Genomic DNA, 22,874 nt, shown 5'->3' with positions numbered 1-22,874 from the left:
AAGGTAGGTGAGTTAGCTCAGCAGGTTAGAGCACGGTGCTGGTAATGCTGAGGTCATCGGTTCAAACCCCATATGGGGCAATTCATGTGTAAGGTATTTCATGCAATCAACACTTCAAAATAAATAAGGGTTCAAAAATAAAATCAACACTTCAAAATAAATAAGGGTTCAAAAATAAAATCAACACTTCAAAATAAATAAGGGTTCAAAAATAAAATCAACACTTCAAAATAAAAAATGATTCAAAAATAAAAACACTTCAAAATAAAAAAATGGTTAAATAAAATCAACATCTCAAAATTAAAAATGGTTCAAAAATAAAATCAACAGTTCAAAATAAAAAAATGGTTAAATAAAATCAACATCTCAAAATTAAAAATGGTTCAAAAATAAAATCAACACTTCAAAATGGTTCTACAGAGTCTTGGCTAAAAAAATATAATCAAATTTTATTTTTTAAGTGCATTACAAACCTTTGGTTGAAATAACGCGTTAAATTCAAGTCTCCATTACAGACCAGAGAAAACTAGAGAATGCAACGTTGTGTTAATCCATTTGAGGAGCCGGCAGTTTATCTTGAGGAAATAAATGATGATGCAAAAGTTAATTAGACTGTAACATGCGCAGTCCGCTGCTCAACCACTGCGGACTGCGAAGACTTAAAAACCGCTGGAAGTAACTCATCCAGCGGATTTAACAAATGGAGCCTTCTGGGCGCAAGTTACCCAGGAGAGCGGCGCTCTGGAGGAGCTGCAGACGTAACATCTGTCCGTTTTGGAGAAGCGAAAAAAAATAAATAAATCCTGGTAAAAGCGCACACCGGACTGTGCAGGGTAAAACACTCACAGAGTTCCATTGATCTGTTTGGATCAGACAGATCCAACTGACTGATGAATTAGCGCAGATTTTTCTGCAGATGGGAACCAGGAGGAAGTNGGTGTATTTTAAGTGAAATAAATGTGAAATGAGGAATGCTAATCTTGCAATAATTAATATATTTTCCATAGGAAACATTTTTATGTGTGTATCCCCTGGTCTGTGATGTGTGCAGTAACTCTGTAAAATAGTTCACGTTCAGACGGTGTGAGGCTGGACGGTTTCTCATGCAGTCATAGATCATTTGGTTTTGGGAAGAGCACATGAGGAAACTAGAATAGTGGCGCTTGAAAAACTGATGTCATGAACCTCTGAGGAACTGAGGCACAGCAGCGCAAAAACAACTGCAGCTCATCCCCCACCAGTTTCTCCATTTCTGGAGACCACACGTGGTAATTGCAGTGTGTGTCCTGGTAAACTTCAACTAAATTGTGGGCCTCTGAAATTGGGGCGTATGAGTGACCTGTGAGCTACAGAGTACTGTCTTTTTCTTGTCTTAATGGCTTGGCTTGATCTCAACATTAAAAAATTGTGTTCTCTTTTCCTTGCAGCTCTATGAGGTCTTTACCTTTTTGGCAGAGAGGGGGGGCATTGCCCAGATCCACGCTGAAAACGGCGAGATCATTGCTAAGGTAACAATAAAAAACTTTTCTTTTTCTTTCAGAACTTGAGAGATCTTCAGCTGTTTGTGTTTAAAGAGATTTATTCCTTTTTAGTTGAGTTCAGTTACGTCTTTCACCTTATCACACTGCATCGTCAGACTAAACGCACCATCTGTAATGACTGTATTTCCTGCTGGATAGTAATGTGTGGGTGTAGTTTATACAAGGCTGTCCTGTACGAGGTCAAATGAAAGTGAATCAACTGTAATACTGGATGGATTTAAGTAGTTGCTATTAGTCAGAACTCCAAGATGTGCCTGGATTCTATCACTGAGTGCATTTGGATCTGATTCATTATAAATCTCAGCTCCGGTTTGAAACTTGGACTTGGACAGAGTCTGATTTTTATCAGCTGTAAGACGCAGATTTGTTTGAACTCAGAAAATATATCATAGCCTTGCTTTTGACCCATAAGAACATACACAGCTCAACCTGCTGCTGGAACAGGACAAATGCTTTTGGGACAGATCAATTTTTTGTTACCAGTTTAATATTTTCCTTACAGCAAAAAGAAGCTTTAGGAGGAAATCCTCAGAGCAGTGGAAGGGCAACAGTTAGAGAGATGACCCTCTTACCCCATCTTATCATTTTAAGTTTTTTAATTTAAAAAACTTAAAATGATAATGCTCATCTTTATGGGATATAACTGCATTTTTGTTTGTTTTTCTTCACTAGACCTAGTGGAAATATTTCATTTTTGGCACTAATGGCTTGCCGTATAGGTAGGTCATGTATGTAAATCATTAGTTTGTTGTACAGTGAAGATCCCCGAGTCTGCCAGGGATAAACCTTTGGATTGTGGAAGCAGGTTGTCATTTGTTGAGTTCCACTGAAGATGGAACGTTCCTCTGCTTTTCTTTCTATGTAAAATAATTCTGGTTCACTCACAGTCTGCTGATCAGGCAGATTCACACTTTCACCTTTTAAACTACAAAAGTCAAACTATCCTTGTAAATGCTTCAAGTGTTAGAACCAAAATGCTTACAATCAATGTTCCTCCTATAGTTTTGAACATTTTTCTGCATTTTCCATTTACGAATATTAAAACTTAATACTTTTCATGACAAGTATGCAGCTCTTTGGTAAAAAAATAACACTCCATTAAAAACACATGTATTTCCAACATCTTTTGCCCCTGAATTCCTATAAAGCCATTCTGACTGCACATTTTGCTAAGTCAGCAGTAAAGAAGTGAAACTAATATGAATTTGTTCATGGTTTGGTTTTAGCCCAGTGTTGCTAAAACGTATTTAGACATGGGACTTTCATTTCCAGGTGCAGTGAGTCTCAGGGCTAATCTAAGCCAGTTGGTCTGCCTCCATGAAGAGCCAACATTTGCATGCATTGCTCAACAAAACTGCTGCACGTGTGCAGATCCTCTGAAGCAGGCTCCTACTTACATGCGTGTGGCCTGACTGAGAGAAAGCACAGATCTGTGCTCATGAACATCAGAAAGAACAAAACAATATGAAACAGATTTTTATTCATGAGTGTGACCACATCTTTACATCTGCTGAAGCGTTCACACCAAAGAAAACTAAGAGACATTTCTGCACGCAATGGAGCATGTCCTTGACTCTAACAGCTTTTGTGTGTGTGTTTAACAGGAGCAAGGCCGGATGCTGCAGATGGGCATCACTGGACCGGAGGGCCATGTGCTGAGCAGGCCAGAGGAGGTTCAACCCTCACACTTTACTTAACTGCATGAAAAACTGAAATACTAAAGGAAACGGGGAAAAAATACATTTTGATGAAACTATTTCTCTACAACATTGTGTCTCATGGGTTGGCTGCATGTATATTGATCTTTTTACACACATGAGGTTTCAGGGGAAAGTCTTCTTATTCCACCATTTCTTGCTCTAGAAAAAATCAGCAAAATGAAAGATAACAGTTCCAACTCGGAAACGTTTCGTCTTTTATCTTGACTATTTATTTAATCTCATTTTTTCAAATCTTGGTAAACATAATTTTTGGCATATATCTATCAACATTGTTCATATTTAGTTGTAATTTTTCGGACACCCAAACTGGACATGCTGGCAGGAACTCAGTGTTTGCATCCCATTTTAAAGTCTAAAATAACTGCAGGATATTTTACCATCCTGGACTTAAGGTTACTTATTGTGTCATATGTCAAACTGATACAAACATTAAGTTGTAGATACTTCAACAAATATTTCTTCTGAAAATCTCACGCTGTGTTCTACACTGAAAAGATGTTGAGTCCGTTTGCTCCTAAAGTCTTTGATGGAGCACAAAGGGAAATCATGTGCTGCATCATCTGATCCTATTTAGATTTATCTCAACATCTGTGTGCTAATTTTATTAAATTACTTTCTAACCAGTTTCATTTGATACCACAAAGAGAATCCTCAATGTTTCCAGTTAATATTGTGTAGTTCAGGGTTCTGACTGATCCAGTCTGGTTCAACTCACCTGAATCAAATGAATAGTTCATCAGCAGCTCCTGCAGAGCTTTGCTCAGGGGCCAGTTCAGCTGTTTGAATCATCTCTGTCGGGCACAAAGTTTTATGTAATTATAAAGGGGAAAATAAAATATGCAAGTTTTAAATTCTAAGAGGTTTGTCAAGGAGCATAAGAGTTTGGTCAGGTTCAGATCTAATTCTAATTAAATGTTCAGGTTGTTTTGTGAGAAAATCTGAAAATGTTAATGGCTAAGAAAACATTTGAAAGCCACCACATGCCGTCATTTAGCCCTGACAGCACATAAATTGATATTTTTAGGTAAATTCTAATGGGAATAACATTTCCGTTTAACCTCATCAAACATTGTGCTTGTACCTCCTCTGCAGCTGGAGGCTGAGGCTGTGTTTCGGGCCGTAACCATCGCAAGCCAAACCAACTGTCCACTCTACGTAACCCGAGTCATGAGCAAGAGTGCCGCGGACATCATCTCACAGGCCCGAAAAAAAGGTATTGAGAAGAGTTTTTAAAAATGAGCACCAGGTTACTGACAAAAAGGCGTTTAACTCGTCTTGTTTGTTCAAGGCCTGAACTGAGGGATGTGAATGTAAACTGTAAAATAACACATGGATGCAAAAATAGGTGAGCACAAGAGAAGAAAATGCATTTGGTTGTCTGGTTAAAAAAACTACATTAGACAAAACTGTGCTAACCTCAGATCACCTTCTTTTATGTTTATATGCACTCCCTGAATGACTTTATAAGCTGGAAACCTTTCGATTGGATCTGTTCCCAAGTTCCTTCCTTACAAATCTGGAAAACATGAATCACTGACATGTAAGAGCAAAGGACTGGAAACAAAAGCAGGAGAAAAGATGAGTTCCTGACAGGAATTAAACCCCCATTATCACCAAAATCTCACTACAAACACAAACAGCTTTCAAACAGTTATACAAATACAAAAATCTTTTCAATTAAGATACTGTAAATAAATATGATTATGCTGCTCATGACTGTGGACATGGTATTTTAATCACTGTTATCTCCTTCTCAGGAAATGTGGTGTTTGGGGAGCCAATCACAGCCAGTCTGGGGACAGATGGGACACATTACTGGAGCAAGAACTGGGCCAAAGCTGCTTCTTTTGTTACATCCCCTCCTCTCAGCCCTGATCCCACAACTCCAGACTACCTGAACACACTGCTGGCAAGGTGAGGCGCACAGCTCTGCTTTACAAGTGCATTAAAAAATTCAAATATCAACACATGTTCATTTATTTCAATTATTTATTTCCTTGGATGATATAAAGATTAACTACAGGCAAAGTAAAATATTTCAAGAGGTTATTCCTGCTCATGTTTATGGCTTACAGTAAATCCTGAGTGCTGAGTAAGAGTCCATTTTTTTTATTGTTAGACCAAATAGAACGGTTCTGATGTTCTCCCTGGTTGTTCTGCATATTTGCTTGGAGTAGCACTGACTCCAGCTATAGTACACATATTGTATGAATATTCCACCTTTAAATAAAACTTAATTGTTCTTGACTTGTTTGCTACCTATCAAGTGGATTTGGAAAGACTTCTACAGAAACAGGAAATGTTACTCATATTTATTTTCTGTAGGAGCAAAACTTTGGCTCTCTGCTCACTAAATCTGCTAAACTAAGTAATGACATTTCCTTGTGTTTGCAAAGCCCTGCTTTTGAGAGCAGGCGTCTCTCCGCTGGTAATATTTCCCCATCATTTGTCATTTTGTCACAGCGGAGACCTCAGTGTGACTGGCAGCGCTCACTGTACCTTCAGCGTGGCGCAGAAGGCCATCGGCAAGGACGACTTCACCCAGATCCCAGAAGGCGTAAACGGAGTGGAGGAAAGGATGGTGCTCATCTGGGATAAGGCTGTGGTGAGGCCTACTTTCTGGGGGTTTAAACTTTGAAAAATAAAGATTAAATGTAATATAGCACATGCAAATGATGATATATGGTAACTTTTATAATTATGCCTGACAAGATTTCATATACGTTATTTGGTGTTAAATACTCCTCACCTTTAAAATGTACATTTCTCTCCTTTTTTATTGTTGTCTTATAAGGAAATGTTTTTTCACATGTTTTTTCTGGCTTTAAATGTTCCCTACATCTGAAACCGTTCTTTACTATCCTCTATCCATCTTTAATGCATTCCTCATTGGTCTATTCCAAACAAACTCCTATCCATTTTCTGTGTGTCCTTTTGTCCTTGTTATCGCTGCATCAGGATTTGACTGGACCTTGGCCATGTTTAGCTTTGTTCTGGAATTAAAAGCAGGCTATAAAATTTGAGTAGACACTTGTCTGGGTTAGCTGCTCTGAATCAAAGCTTCAAAATGAGTCTGAACCCAAAAGCTTTTATATCTGTGAATCTGTTTCCTCGTATCAGCGGCTCTTCCCCATAGCAGATAGCAAACTAATACCAGTCACTCCCATTGGCAAAACTATAGATCCAGCTCACTAGACATCAAGGATGCAATGTTCATGAAATTACAGCAATGCCTTGAGAATATTAAGGATCAGTGTAGAGTATTTCTGTCCTGGTTTGACTATATAAAGCAGGAATATGTAAAATATGTTTTCACAAATAGAACAAATAGTTTGTGAATAAAAAACGGTTTCAAACGGTGGTGCTTCGCCGGCTCCTCCAGGGATTCACGTATGGATTTTACTGGCCCGGATCGACCAAACTTACAGAAATTATCTGGGTGCGCCACAAAAACTTTAATCTATGAAAAACTTCCTGTTCAGGATCATTTTATATTTTAAACTAGAGATGATGGAATATATTCTGAACTCATCAGAGAACTTTAAAAATACTTTACCACCAATAACGGACTTTGAAGCAAATGCTAAGTGGATGCTAACTGATGTAAAGCGACAAGACAGTTCAAAGTGTTTTACATAATAAAAACATCATGAACAAACAAACATTACATCACAGTGACAAAAAGAGAGCTAATAAAAAATATAATCCAATTTAAAATGAATCTGTTCTAGTTATTAGTTAAAGGCAGCACATGAATCTGTGTGCTACTTTCTGTTCTTCAACACCTCTATAAGCAGAACAATGAGATCTAAATATATGCATTTATCTCTAGAGACCAAAGTTACAAAGGTCTTCAATGACCTGGATTCGTCCGTGACAGCACCAGTGATCTGCATGTCTGTGGTTTTTTGCACTCAGACTACAGGGAAGATGGATGAGAACATGTTTGTGGCCGTGACCAGCACTAACGCCGCTAAGATCCTGAACCTTTACCCCCGGAAGGGTCGGATCGCGGTGGGTTCTGATGCCGACCTCGTCATCTGGGACACAGACGCTGTTCGCACTATCACTGCCAAGACTCACAACTCGGTATGTATACAGGTCGAAGCTGTGTTTGCTCTTGTTCCAGGTTCTAAACAAATGGATCCATCCAGATTCTGGATTTTTTTTTCTCCTGCTTTTCAGTTAACCATGTTTTTAAGGGAGTATGTTCAAAAAGTGTAACTGATTTATTTCAACAAGTTCCCTGAAAAATGTGAACTCTTGCAGAGACAAAAATGAAAATAACCAAACACAGAAACATCAGATCTGTGGTTTCAGAGGCTGAGAAATTTGGATAAAAGACCAGCTTTTTTATGTGACATTTGTCTACATCTGTGTGTGCAGGAGAGAATGTTCGGGAGAGAAAAGCACATTTTTGAACAGCTTCCAGGGAGCTCTCAGTTCCCCTGAACGGAAATGAAGTCTCAGTGGATGTTCATGACTAATTCCACTCACACTGAACTTGTCACGTGATCAGCTTTTAGTGTAAAGTCAAGCCTCAGTAAATCCAAAACGGCTCAGCCGTGACAGACTAACGACTGAAAAAATGGATTGTTTAAATGCATGTTCCAAAATCTCTTCTGTGGGTGAACATCAGTAATATGGTGCATATTTCACCCAGGGATTTTTTCTTCAGCTAGATCTTCTAATCTCACTGGATCACCAAAATAAGCTAACATTTAAAAAAAATAGAATGTTATACATTCAGATTTATTGCAATATTTTTCTGAGATTTCAACTCAAATGGGGATTCTTGTTATTCAAAAAATACGGGGCAAACGCTAGAAAACTCAATACCTTTAAAGCTGCAGTATGTGACTTTTACAAAAATAAGTTAATTTTTTTACATATTTGTGAAAACTGTTATCAGGTATTGACAGCATGAGACAGTCTGTGAAAAGATCAAAGTCCTCCATGAGCTACTATGACCATCTGCAGAAATACTGTCAAAAACAACCAATCAGAATCTGGAGGAGTGGCTTCCTGCTGTCAATCAAGCTTGTTTACGCGCTGCTCAATGTGCTAATATGTTTTCATGCGACTTGTTGATTATTCAGCTCAAAATGATTCTCCGCCCTCTATAAACTCCAACAGCCAATCTCTTTTACACTTTAAAGGTAATTCAAAAAGGATTTTTTTAGATTATTAAAATAATGTGCACACCCTTAAAATAGAGTTTTGCAAGTAGTTTACATGAAAAGAGCAATGCTTTTTTAAAATTACCTTCATGAATTGCAGTGTGACTTGTATGCTCTGATATGAAATTACACAGTGTATCGAAAATAGACATTGTGAGTTATGTTTGGCTGGAGACTCTGACATCAGTTGTTTAAAAATACCAGCTGTTTAATGATTGAGATGTTCCTAAATTTAACTCAAGAGCAGAGCATGTCTAAGCAACAGGGCAGTCTTAATTTGATTCGTATGAGCTCAGAAATGTTTTGTTTACTTTTGCATCTCAGAGCTTTTTGTCAGTTTCTGATTCACACATAGACATATGAAGGCTGCATACGGGGGACTCAGCAGTAAAGGAAATTAAAACGTTAGCAGCCAAGAACAAATCCTGGGAATAAACATTTTATTAAAATTCTCAGTTAGGTTGATCTTTAGCTTAATCAAATAGGTTCTTATTTAATGGGTTTTATTAGTGTGAAAGAACACTTTCCTCCTCATGGTGAAACTAAAAGACTTTCCTTTCTGCAAATAAACTGAGTCGGTACACTGAGGATTTGTGGGTTCTTACAGGGTGATGTCACTTTTCCATTTCCTGCTCGTTGTCCCTTCAGTTAAAGAAGCATCTACAAGTACAAAACAAGAACACTGCAGTTCTCACTGCTAAAAATGACTTTTGTAACTTGGCAAAATATGAATGTCCTTAGTTAGTAGTCCATTGTATCGGGAAAGAACTTTTATCAGGCTGTGTGTTTACCGGTTAGCCTGCATCTGGTTTGAATTGATTGCTGTTGTCAATGTAAAAAGGGGATTTTTGGGAACGTACACAAGAACAGGCATCAACACAAACAGTCCAACACACTTGGCTTAGTCATGACATCATATTTGGCATGCAGTGAGCCTTAGTTATGTCCTGTTCTGGCCCGAATATGGACAGCAGCAAATAAAAAGGGGGGGGAGGACTGGAGGAAATATGGAACAATGGAACAGGAGGAGGAAACCATCAGAGATCACAGACACGCTGAGAAAGGAGAGTCTGGAGGAGATAGAAAATACACAAGGCTGAGAAAAGGGAGCAAAGGGTGAATAATAATAATAACAATAATAAACATCAAGCTTAACAAAGGTAGATATAGGAACAAGGTGATATTTTGGAAGGAAGGGCCAGTAAAGGTTTAAAGGAAGAGTTTGTTCCTCCAGAATGTCTCAACATTTTTAAAGGTGTCCATAAATTCACAGCTAATTTCTCATTAAAATCCTTTTCTTTGTGTTTCAGGCTGCTGAGTACAATGTGTTTGAGGGCATGGAGCTGCGCGGTGCGCCGCTGGTGGTGATATGCCAAGGAAAGATTGTTCTGGAAGACGGAAACCTTCATGTCACCTGTGGAGTGGGACGTTTTATTCCCTGCCCCCCCTTCCCAGACTTTGCCTACAAGCGCATCAAAGCCAGGAAGCAGGTGAATAACTTAGTTACTGCTTCAGATAGATAATTATACATTTTTGAGGCTACAAATCTACAACAATTTGCAGTTTAACTCAACAAGTTAGTTAATTACTGATGGTAATTAAATTAAGTAAAGTTACACCTCCAGGTCTGGTAAAACTTTACTAAAGGAATGAACAGACAATTCTCTCTTTCTAAAATCACTCAACAGTTACTAACATTTACTCAACCAATTTGTTTAAAGATGTATTCTGTGATTTTTGGTCATAGTCAGAGAACTGCATTTAGTGTTTAGTGTTAAACAGTATTATTTAATCCTTTCCTTAAGCAGTCATTTATTGATTTCTGGAGAACAGGTGAGGAAAAGTCATACCATGTGTGTCTGAAAGAGGAACTCAGAGCAAAGAAACAAAGAAAATATGATTTATAGTTGACATAACTTCTGTTTTCTGTGATGTTAACTCCTGGTCTGTTTTCTTTTTTCTCAACTCAATCAAATGTCCTAAAGTCAGCAACAAATAAATATAGGTACAAGAAAGGAAAACTTATATATTAAATGGATATTTTATATTTATATTTCAGGCCTTGATTAATTGTTTGGTGATTTTTGTTTACAGATAATAAAACCCAAAATTCTGTGTCTCAGAAATTTGTGGATTACATTAGGACAATAAAAAACAGTACCTGTAGAAATCCTGACAGGTTTTTCTACCAAACAACTTACCAAATCTACAAAAATATGAATTCAAACGAGCAAAACGAGCAGAGAAGCCTGAATGAACAGCTGAAATTATTTTTTTCTTTTAAATATTATCTTAGACTTTTTGTTCTTCTTTTAACTTCACCTCCATGATAGTAGCTGAGTCTTCTTCCTGCATTTACAACATGCACACTGAAGATTGTTGATCTCAGCAAAAGCTGGTATTGCTTATGTTTGTGTTCACTGATTGAAAAAAGATGTGATTTTTGAGATTGAAGCCAGCCCTCTGCCTGTCGGCCAGTCGAGCTGGAAACCAACCGACTGGTGGCCAGCTGAGCTCTCGGTGTAACGTCTGGCGTTTTCTCCTGACAGTTTTCCAAAAGCTTTTTAGCAATCTCACTTTCCTCACAGGAGAGGCCAGGAGGACGGTGAGTGCTTTAGAGGGAGTTTATTGAACAATGTTTTGCTGTCTAGTAAATCGCTTGAATCATCCAGAAACATATTATGGCAGCTTATATTTATTGTGTGCAGTAGTCTTTTGTTGTCAGTTTCAGCAGTGAAGTAAAATTTATATATATTTTGTTGAATAGCTGGAAACAATTTGAAGGACAGTGGAAGAAAAGCAATAACAATAAATAAAACTTAGCAACATTGAAACAACTTCATTTGAATAATACCAAGCGGTGCCTGTTTTCCGCTCCCATACTGTGCCAGAGGATTCACATTTGCAGACGTTTCCTAATTTGCAGCTGACTGTTAATGAGAAAATGGAGCTGCAGTAACAGTGTGCTGTTTATCTTGGTAGCAGTTACTGTTTTGCCTTTATGGATCACAGATGTCTCATTTTAACTTTTAACAGACTTCCAAGATTCCACTGAGTCACCACACCGGCGGGTAGACCTTCAAAATGATAGCTTTTTCATTTACATTCACTTCATTTGAACACATACATGCTGTGTGTGTATTTAGTTTTTTTCTGCTCAAAAGTATACTGCACAGTTATGTGTGAGTCTCTGTTTTCCAGGAGACTGTGAATCTATATTTGTATTTTGTCATAAAAGTCCACCGACATTAACCCGTTGAAACCGTTGTGAATCCTCATTTTTGTCAGGTTTTTACTCCTCCATGTCTAACACGTGTCTGTCCTGCAGCTGGCTGTGCTGAGGGCAGTGCCCAGAGGAATGTACGACGGGCCCGTGTCTGAATTCTCCATGTCCCGCGGCGGCACCCCCTCTGCCTCGGCACGCACCTCGCCCACCAAGCAGCCGGTCAGAAACCTGCACCAGTCTGGATTCAGTCTAGCAGGTAACGCCATACCAACGCATCCTACAAGAAAAAACATCTCTGTTCTCTTTCTTCTTTGCTTTGCCGTTTATGTACTGACATAAAGAGAGAATACATGCGCTTCAGTTTCTCCTAATATTGACATTAGCTGTAATGTGAAGCATTAGTGGCATTCATGATTACTTTTATTATCTTGTTCTCGTACATTATTTGTTAAATTAATTTCTAAACTGAAACTGTGGTTTTGTTTTTCCATTTTAGACATTGTATTAATTATTCACGTGGAGTGTCTTAGTCTATCCTAAAAACTAAAACAAGGATTTCCTGATCAGGATCTTTTATTCCTGATAGCAATAGTACTGATAGTAAATAAGTAGTAAGATTACTAAGGTTTAATTTACTTAATTATTAATTTATTTAACATGGAATTAAAGTGATTGAGGACTTCTGGGTAATAAGCTAAATGTCAGCCTTCTTGTTGTGGCAAAGTATAAGCAAAAGTTCAGGCCCAACTTCTCCTTTCAAAGGCAATCTTCTGCTCCTGTTGTCTGTCCATCAGAAACTGGCCAATGGGTAAAAGCACAAGATATCTTTTGTTTCCTGGTACCTGCTTATTAAATTTAGTAAGATCAGATCAGCATAATTTAAGTACAACTTCTTCAAACTGTGTAAGTTACAGTGAAGAGAAGTTTTCCTGACTGATGCTCTAACTGCATTTGAAGTGATTCTGGATACATTTTCCTTCAAGGCTGAAACTTTTCCATTCCAAACATCTTGACCTGTTCTGTTAGAAAGGCCAGTCTGATGTGTGAGGTCACAGTAATATCACTGTTTGGCATCTGTTCCATCATACAGAGCTCCAGCATGACAGCATGATTGTGCCCATATGTCAGGTTAGCACAGAACAGACTTAGATTGAGACAAGAAACGTTAGTAATTGTTTCATCCAAACTGCCAAATTGTGACAATCTTTGCTCTTTAATTAGATGAAAAATCATTTCAGCTTTTGTAATCTTGTATTTTTTTATAGGTAATAACTCACTTTGAAAGAAGTTTAGCCGAATGCATAGCTTGTCTTTACAAGCAAAGCTAACGAGTGAGACCTCGCTGGAGAAATGTGACCTTTGTTGGAAAGAATTCCAACTTTGATTACATATATCTGAGGCTGCTCCTGGTTTCCCAGGTTTTGCAACAGTTTGCGTGATCTTGTGTAAGCATATGTGCGCGTGTGTATGTGTGTGTGTGTATGCATATTTTGAGAATGAGTCCTAGTCCTCTTCTATTTTAGTTTTTGTGAAGCTACCACCTGCAGAGTTGATTTACTTGTTTGGAAGGAGATGGAGAGGATTGTTTGATTAGTCACAGTGTTTCATGGTCTGACATCATTCTGCTTTCCATTGTTGTGTTTGCAGATTATTCGAGTCGGCCTTTGGCTCGTCCTTTGGAAACTATACTACAATGTCAGACTTTGAATCTTGTAGCTTCTATAGAACTGATGCTGCAAAATGTCACAGTTTAAATATCCAGGGAAACAATCTGAGAAATAAATATTTTCAGTAAGAATTATTTTTGTGCCAACTTAGAAAGAGCTTTTAAATAGCACATAAATCTAAACAGTCTGACAAATGGTGTCGCTGGTTTCCAGAGGAGGGTGCCAGATTCTGATTTTGGCTGCAGTTTTGTAACACTGTAATGGTTATGCAGGCCTGCGTCAGTCTATAAATCACCACAGCCCTCCATTCACACTGCTACAAAATGTTGGTAAAAGTGCTGTATTTATTATTCACAGACTTGATTGTTTTAAATCAGATTTGATTAGGTAAGCAAATAAATCAAATTGGCAAATTCATCTGGTTATGTAAGTTAGTGAATTAAGTTGGTTTCACCCATTTAATCACTGATGTTTGTGTGTTAAAGTTTTGCAAAGCATTTTCTCGGTTCATTAACTAGAAGTTTTCCAAAACACAATGTCAAGATTGGATGATATCATTCCCTATTCCCATGTATAGTATAATAGAAAAAATATATAATTAAGTCATAAAAGTATATGTCCTCTTTGATTTTGCAGGCTATTTGTTTAGTGTTGGTAAAATTGTGTTTAAGAAATAAATTCTACTAAATCTAGTTGGAATAAAACTGCTTTACTCATCTCAGATCTTTTAATCAAATATTATTAAAGAGGCTTAAATCAGTGTAAGTTCACCTCAGAGGTTTAATTTACAGATTTGTGGAAAATGTAAAGAATAACATTGTCAGAGATGGCAATAAACATTTATTCATTATTTCATATTCTTTTTCACATCTCGTCATGTTACAACCACACATTAACACAAACTGTAACATCAGAACATTGGGTGTGGAAAATATTTTTTCCTAACCTTTTAGGCCTTTTAGATCTTTAATATTCTCTTTTTATTGATTTGAATGCAAGAGACTAACTAGTTACTAAAGCTTGTGGTAGTTTACTTAAATATATATTTAACATACCATCAATAACTGCCTCTTCTTTGTCACGTAACGTTTTAACTCTCTCTTCCTGTGTAGGTCCTCCCACCCCAGAGGACGCTCCCATCAGGCCACCTGGTCGCCGTATTGTAGTGCCCCCTGGTGGTCGGTCCAACATCACATCTCTCAGTTAAACAGCAGGACAACACTTCTAGAAGAACAGAGTGGACGATAGAGGGAGGGGACGAGGGAGGGGAGGGAAAAAGGGACAGAGGACCAGAGTTAGTCAAAATTTGAAGAGCAAAACACTGAATCCTCATGCCTTACCTGTCACACTGCTACTATGCTCAGATGAGAATTGTATCCGTTTTCCTGGACAGAACAGAAACAGTTAGAAGTTGCCAACAAAGCACATTTCACATGAACAATGTCAGCCTCAGTTCATGTCAGTGCAGAATACTTCATACCAACCACACAGCCATGTTCTAATGTACTTTGGTAGCAGTAAAACCTTACATCATCACATTTAACCCTGAGAAGGAAATAAAGTTTTTCAAAGGAAAATGGATACTGATTTTCTAGGGATTCTCCTTTTACCCTGCTTGGCTTTTAATATCACCCCTTTCAGTAGCGAGCTTTCTCCATAGTCAGCAAGACTGAACAATAGATCCCACAATAGCCATGTTTTGTCATGCAGTACCATTGATTAGCTCTAGTTGGCAATGTACATATGGTAGATGTAATGTAGCTTTGTGAATGATGTGGTTGCAGCCTGTTTGGGTTTACCGGACCAATTAAATTCTTTTATCACCTCTAAACACAGGAGGGCTGCTGGACATGGAGCTGCATGGGCCACATTAATATGGGTGACGTGATCCATGATCCTTTCCCACCTCCTCCTGTAGGGCCATACTTACCGTCCTCATTATGTACTGTATTGATGTTAAAAAAGACAATAAGATCAGTGTTTGAGAAAACACAAAGAAAGAGGAAATATTAGAAGTGTTTTTATTATTCTTCATTCCCTAAAGGTTTGTCAGATTTTATTATTTTGCGTTCCTTCATTTTCTTGCGTAAAGAACATGGCAAGAAACAGTCCTTTGCATTTGCTTCATGTAAACTGGCTGCCTCTGTGACGCTGTGACCATTTCTACAAAACAGAACGATGGAACAGAAAGGTGCTAACAAATAAATACAAACTCTAAACTTACTGGGTAAAAAATAGCTCTCTTATTACTGCTCTTTACTGATTTGTTTTATTTTTAACTAGCGTGGCTCTCATTTGAAGGACAAGTGGAAGACCATCATTCACTTGTGATCCACCTTAACCCTTTAATAAAATCCTCAACACATTCAGCAGCAGCCTGAAAGTAAACCAGCCTATTTTCTGATAAGGCAGAGGATGACGGTGCCGTCAGGGAATCCATTCTCTTTATTTGGCGACAATTGAAACAAGATGCTCTTATTATTCTGCACACTAAGGCTGAGATGAGATGTGGGTCTTCTTGTATTTATGTTAGGATGACAACCTTTGTTGTTACGTTTCTTTTAATTTTTTTTTTTTTTTACGATTGTGTCAGAACTCTGAGATGGCAGGTCATTTAAAGGTGTGCTGGTATGAAATGTTTCCTGAATAAACATGAGTTGCAGCTGGTGTTATCTCTTTATTTCATTTCTTTGGTCTTTCCCTGTTTGTTCCTTGTAGTTGTTTTGGTTTATTTTAAGGTTAAGGTCATCAGAACCACTGTCAATGTAATCAGGCTATAATATAAAATATTAAGAAAATAATATACTCTCAAACTAAATGACTTGACGGATTTGATTTATTTTTGGTTTGTCTACATAATCCATCAGTTTTCTACAAAGAGAAGAAACAACCTAGAATGGAGTTAGACTTGGATAAAATGTGGTTACAAGATTGGTTCATGGGATGAATTTATTTGGAAAAAATCCATTGTTTTGACATTACTATTAAGAAGACTTGAATAGTAATTGCACTCCACACTTCTACATTTTACTTCTGTATTTATTTTCACTGAAAGTTTAAACAGATCACAAACATTTATGCCTTGAACATTAGACATTAGACTCAATGTAGCGTTTCACATAAAGTTAACCAGAAGTTTAAATACACTCAGTGAAATGAATCATACATTTATTTTCCTGACTGTCTGAACTTAAAAATCAGACCAAACTTCTCTTGTTTTAGGTAAGAATTACCGCAATTATTTCTACTTACAAAATGCCACAATAATGAGAGAATATGTCACAAATGTATTTATTAATGTCTTCAAAATTAGAATTTTATTAGCCTCCTTCACATTCAACCAAACAGAAATTAATTTACGTAAATCTAACTAAACTGAAACTAAAGAAATTTGGTCTGACTTAACTTGAGACAGTGAGAAAAAATGTGTGCGTGTTTTTTTTTTTTAATTGATGTATGTAAACTTACGATTTCAAGTTAAGATCATGAATAGAAAATGGATGAAAGAACATCAAATTTTGTGTTGAAGACAATGTAGCAACCCTTTTTTTAATCAGGAATATGGCAGCGAATCTCAGGATACATTTCTTTTCAAAATTTTTGTCTCATATTTTACTTTAAACATCTTAAAGCCTAATTTATATGCTGAGGTGGCCTGCTTATCTGCAGCAGTGCCAGACAGAAGTGGAAGCATTTATCAACTGAAAATCCCCTCTCCAGTTGAGCCAATATTGTGGAAAGCGCTGCCTCAGCGAAGTCTGCAGTGGAGGAAGGAATGGGCCGTACCCTCCAGATGACCTCAGGGAGCAGTTAGCTCAAATCGTAAACAGTGGATGAGTGTGTGTAAGAAGGAGAGAACAGCTCATAAAGCTTGTCAACTGCAGCAAAAGAGGAAGTCTTTTTGGTGCCTCGTGTAAGTAAATGCACTTTTTACTTAACTATTTATTTAAAATGTTGTCTTTTAGTGAAATATTCTCAGCAGTCATACCAAGACTCCCCACATTTGAGCCATTTGTTGTAACACCAGTCAAACAACACTAGAGGGCAGCCTGCACTTTGATGAAAAAAGTAATAAAATAATTCAATACACTAGAACAAAGCAAACAACATAGGTGTATTGTTTCCAAAAATGAAATATATTATTTAAGGCACACATTAAAAGTTTAAACTTCATCACAATTGCTCACAGTAAATACACAGTGACAACTGAAGGACAACTGAAGGACAACAGAACATGGGTAAAATTCACAGTTGTACAATTTTCTTATCAAATAATAGACTAGAATTATGCTTAGGATAAAGAATCCTCCCTTTTAATTTGATTTACCCGGCATAAATACTATTTGTAAATGTTATTCAAATGTCAATGTCAGAAATCATTTTGGTTGAATATCACTCATTTTATTCAATACACTCCCCCTTTTTAGTAGTCAAATGCTACTTTAAATGTACAAGTTTGAATAATTGTTCCCCAAATATTATTTACACAGTAAAACAGGCTCATACTAATCCTTTAGCTATCCCAACTTACACAAGGTACCATCTTTAGATCTGTAAAGTACCTCAACAAGAACAACAAGAACACAAAGGTAAGTCAAAACATTGTACCAATCTTAAATAGAAAAGTGCCATTACTAATGAATTTAACTAAATTTATTTTAAAGTTAATAAAGAATAATAAAGAAGATTGAAAGGACTGACTCACACTGCAGCCAGACAACAGCAGTCAGTGGAGTCATCGCTAAAGTTTATATTTTTATTTAGTAGCTTGAAAAAAGGTGGGGATTTCATCACTTTTACATACAGGAGTTAGCTTAGTGTGATATCTATAAGGCATCCCTCTTTGTGCAAGCAGGCAAATATTTTGAGGGGATGAGCTGATGAGAAATGTTTATTTTAATAACTAGACAACGTTTTGTTGCCTCACATGTGTGCCAGGCGCAGAATCCTGGATCTGAATATCATACAAACAGTTTGCAGAGACAAACTGACAATGAGCATTTCAAATGATAAATAACTGATTAAAATCAACTCAAAAGAGGAAATACATCAACACACATCTGGCAGAGAGTGCAGACGCTAACTGATGAAATTCATCTGTCCATCCCTAAGATTTATTCATTCATAGCATTAGTTGCATAAATGCTACCAATAATGAAAACAACATGTGCAAAAAGAGAAAACAACAATTGGTTTCTCTTTGCTTCCCTAGTAGGTCATTTGCAGACCAAGGCTAAGTTTGTTTTTTTTAATTCTCTTGGTCAAGGGTAATCAATTATGGTAACATTTAGTTTCCTAGTTTCCCTCAAGATTAAATCATGTTTTATCTTCTTGTTTGATTCCACAAACAAATTTTTCTAGAACTAAAAACCTCAACTGTGAGTAAATCACAAAAATTTAACTTTTTTCTCTGACAGTCTGATATGCTGCATGACACTAAGTGTTAAAAACCTATAATCACTGTTAGCTTAATTAGCCAAGCTAAGCATCAGGATCACTAACCATTTAAATATTGCCCTGAAAAAAGCAAGCCATTCATTTTCAAGCCTCTAATTGAATTCGAATCATTCTTACATCTCTAAAATCAAAGTTTGGTTTTGTCTAATAAGACTAGCAGTTTAATAATGCTACTTCTGTCATGCTTGTATCCAAACTTATATGGATAATAGAGGAAAATTTTTTCTATGCAATGGTTTATTATTATTAAATGTTTCAGGCTCAGCTCCTTAGGCTTTCATACACAGGATGAAGAATCACTTTAAAGTTGGCGGCGCTACATGACAGCTCATGTTTCTGCAGACCTTTCAGGTTACTCTCTGGAATGCAGAGATTATTCCACCGAACTGAATATTTCCTAGAACTAACACGTTACTATCCTGGGACTCGGATGTCACCTTCCAAAACTTACCAGACTCTTTCCACAACATATCTGGCATTTTCTGGAAAATTGTCTGACAAGTACCTAGATTACTCATAGGTACTTATTAGATAGTTTTCAATAACCTCTAGGTTACATTGCAAGACATACCATGTTCTTTCCTGAACCTGCAGTACCATGAGAAACTATTCACCAATCTTGATATTTCTTTGTGTTAAGCTTTACTGGAGTATCTGTTCATATGACCAACTTTATAGAGCTGGGCTTTATGGAAGAAATAAAACTTCACTTTTCAGTCACCAAGGAAACCATTATGTCTGGCTCATAATCAATACATCTCAGCACCCCAAGAAAAGACAGAGGGGAAGATGAATGGAGCTAAACACAGGAATTTTCTGAAGTAAAACCTGCTTCAGTCTGTCAGCGATGTGAGACTGAGACGGAGGTTCACCTTTCAAAAGACAATGACCCAAAGCATACTGCTAAAGCTCCACTCAAGTGGTTTAATGGGAAGTTTTAAATGTATTGGTAAGGTCTAATCAAAGGCCAAACCTCAATTCAATTGACAATCTGCAGACAGACTTAAAGATTGCTGTTCACCACCAGAAACCATCTAGAGCTAGAGAAGGTTTATCTTGAGGAATGGGCAACAATCCCAGCAGCAAGACGAGGCGAGCTCTTAGAGACGTATCCAGCATGACTTGCAGATGTAATGTGTTTGTTTCACAATAAAAACAAAATGAAATGTTGAAAGTTGCATGTTCTTTAAATGAAATGACGCAAATCCTAAAATAACCCCCTTTTCCAGGTTGTGAGCTAGAAAACACAAGAAATGCCAAGAGGGGTGAATACTTTCTCAATGTGCTGTATCAGATAGTATCTGGAAATTACAAGTTTTTCTCCTGAACTTAACTACTTTAATTTAGAGGATACTTTCCTAAACTTAGAAGTTACCATTCAGAACTCACTAGAATACCCGTAAGGTTCCAAATATAGCTTTGAGTTTCAGGAAATTAACTAGTATGTTCCAGAAAGTGTCTGATAAGTTCTGTAAAATCTTCAGGGAAGGTACCAAAAACAGCTACAGAAAAAAAAACAAAAAAAAAAACAGTTCATTATGGAAAGTACCTAGTAAGTTTTGGTACATTTTCAGAAAGAAACGTCTTCTTTCCATAAAAATAACCTTTACCTTCTGTGAAATTACAGCTCCATTATGTAGCACTACCAACTGCAATGTTATAATTAAATGACCATAGTTACCTAGAAAACCTCTCATAATAAAACCAGTGTCAGTACATTCAGGTGGAGGTGCTCTGCTGCCTTGGTTTTGGAAATGATCTGACTTCTTGCTACAGCACTCTGCTCAGAACCGAGGCTGAGCAGGCGTAAGAGCACCAAGGTGACGGAAGGGAAAATGATCCGAGACTCTGCTGGGAGTCCATCCGTTTGGTGACAGCAAAGCAGTCCGTCAGTCAGTCTCTGACATGGCTGCCTCCCAGGGACACCATCTTTTGACGCCTAGCTGCTTTTTAGGTCTAATGGTGTGAAACAAGTGTGCACAGTGCTGTTCTTGAGATTTTACAGACTATGGAGGAGTGCAGGAACATAGAGGACCAGGTGTGAGTGCATGTGCTGACAGAATGACAGGTTTTGCTTGTAAGTTGCTGAACTGCAAGCTTGAGGCAAGTGCAAGTGATGAGGTGGGGATCTGGGAGCAGGAAGCCTATCCTGATAAATAGGCAGCTGGTTCAACATTGTTGTTCTGTCCGTCCTCTATTGCCTTGTTCTTCTCGCTTGTGGATAGTTCAGAAGAATCCACTACGACTTTCCTTGACCTGTTGAGATTAGAACAAAAATCTAATGTTGAGCAGATGATTTTTCACTCATGTCACATTTTAATGAGCCTATTTATTCATCATAGTTCCAACCCAGAGCTGTATATCTCTAAAATGCATCCATGTGTCCATGTGATATGATTTTTAGTTGGTAATTTAATAATTCATCACTAAGTTGTTTCTAATATTTTATTTTCATCAAAGTTGCAAATCCCTAATGTTTTTAACAATTTTTATGCTGATTTTATATTTTTTTATTAGTGTTTTTTCAATGAGAAAGCTACAGTTAATGGAAAACATTGTGTTGGTTAATGTAACTTTATTGTTTGGTCTTTCAGTTTTCAGGTTTCAGTCACTACAAGAATATCTGCATCCAAAGGTTTTTTTTTTTTGAGAGTGAAATTTATAAAAGCAGAAAGAATGAAGAATTTGCTCAAGTTCACCTTTTTGTCAATACTTTGAAGTTTTCTAATTTGCCTTCCACATTTGTATACTTAGAGTAAAAATGTTATGCAGTGTTTTTCCTCCACCTCGCAGTCAACAGGAAGGCTCCTGTTGATACCAGTTGCTGTGTTTTTGCCTTGATCATACACCCACAAACATACCATAAAAAATCTGCTTTACTTTTCTTTCACAGCATCTCATATGCTTTTATCAGCTACCAAGGCATTAAAGATTTAATTTAATATGCTTCACCCAAGTTTAAAAATTGTAGAATTTGAATCTTTACCCTTGGTCTCAAATGTATTTAATTATTTACCAGTAATATATTTTCAGAGTAAATGCTGCTAGTGTGGTTTCTTTGACCAGAGGGGATTGTAGTGGAGGTATGGAAGCTTCCTTACTTTTCTCTGTTGAAGACAATGAAGTCCCTCTGGACGTTGTCCAAACGCTGCTGCAGCTGTCCGTTCTGGGAACAACAGATAAAAGCAGAATAACTAAGCAAGTCAATAATGGCAACCATGTCAAAGGAAAAAAACATTAGTTATGAGAATTAGGTTTTGTAATAACTGGTTGATCAATTCTTCCTTTGGTTTTGTTTTTATAATATTTCACTGTACTGTACAGTTTATATTACAAATATAGCATTCCTCGCCATGTTTGCTCCTTTGTGACGATGACAGTTGCTTTGCAAAAACATTCATATCTCTTAAACTAATTCACATTTTGTCACTTTATACCTACCGATCTAAGAACTTATTTTTAGATTTTATGGAATGAATTTAAAGCAGGACAACAAATTGCCTTCAGGGGACATTAATTATTAACAGAGTAATTTAACTTGACAAAAGATGTGTAAGTTTTATAGTCAGGTCTTGTATCTTTGAAGGACACGTATGCTCAGATGTTTCCACCTGCTTTTTCTGTACTGTGTTCCACTCCATCATGTGAGATCAGGCAGCTCCAGGCTCCAACACCAATGTAGAGCCAAGACTAGCAGACAGGTTCTTTCTCATGCTCTCAAAGAGGCAGAGAGGAAAGAGATCATAAAAATATATAATCACTGACTCACTTTACTCCAAGGGAACGTGAAAGAGAAATGATCCCAGACAGAAACATCAAAGGAAAAAGAAAGTTTTCCTAATATAATCTGGAATATTATTAAATGTTATTTAGATAACTAACCTTTAAGAAATGCCAAAGTCACCGTCTGAGGATTTGGAAAAGATCTGAACTTTATTGAATTTACTAAGCGTGTAGATTATTAGTGTATCTAAGGAAGTCTGCTCTTATCCTCATTTAAATGATCAAACATGGAGTTCCACTTGTGCAAGGAGCAACTTTCTGTTTAAGCTTATTTTAATCAGGTCTTAAATCTAGGAAAT

General features: G+C 37.1%; 1 protein-coding gene and 1 long non-coding RNA gene across 3 annotated transcripts in view; one reads left to right on the top strand and one right to left on the bottom strand.

The window, feature by feature from the left end:
- LOC103144891 (dihydropyrimidinase-related protein 3) overlaps positions 1-16,004 on the top strand; it is a 37,578-nt gene extending 21,574 nt beyond the window's left edge. For both annotated transcript variants that reach the window (XM_016676382.1, XM_007562060.2), the window contains exons 6-14: positions 1,428-1,508; positions 3,146-3,214; positions 4,355-4,475; positions 5,020-5,176; positions 5,726-5,867; positions 7,181-7,351; positions 9,753-9,932; positions 11,771-11,924; positions 14,448-16,004. In XM_016676382.1, coding sequence (XP_016531868.1) covers positions 1,428-1,508; positions 3,146-3,214; positions 4,355-4,475; positions 5,020-5,176; positions 5,726-5,867; positions 7,181-7,351; positions 9,753-9,932; positions 11,771-11,924; positions 14,448-14,542 — 1,170 coding nt within the window. In that variant the 3' untranslated portion in view covers positions 14,543-16,004. The remainder of the gene's footprint in view (positions 1-1,427; positions 1,509-3,145; positions 3,215-4,354; positions 4,476-5,019; positions 5,177-5,725; positions 5,868-7,180; positions 7,352-9,752; positions 9,933-11,770; positions 11,925-14,447) is intronic.
- A 764-nt stretch (positions 16,005-16,768) lies between these two features.
- Positions 16,769-22,135, bottom strand: LOC103144890 (uncharacterized). Its single transcript, XR_476960.2, has 2 exons — positions 21,894-22,135; positions 16,769-21,048 (listed from the first exon to the last, which is right to left on the bottom strand). It is a non-coding gene; the product is annotated as an uncharacterized LOC103144890 (long non-coding RNA).
- Between the last annotated feature and the right edge of the window lie 739 nt (positions 22,136-22,874).

Source organism: Poecilia formosa, unplaced genomic scaffold, assembly GCF_000485575.1.
Source record: "Poecilia formosa unplaced genomic scaffold, Poecilia_formosa-5.1.2 Scaffold133, whole genome shotgun sequence".
Classification (NCBI taxonomy): Eukaryota; Metazoa; Chordata; class Actinopteri; order Cyprinodontiformes; family Poeciliidae; genus Poecilia; species Poecilia formosa.
Note: the sequence above shows the minus strand (reverse complement) of the source record. Positions and strands in the feature narration are given on the sequence as shown.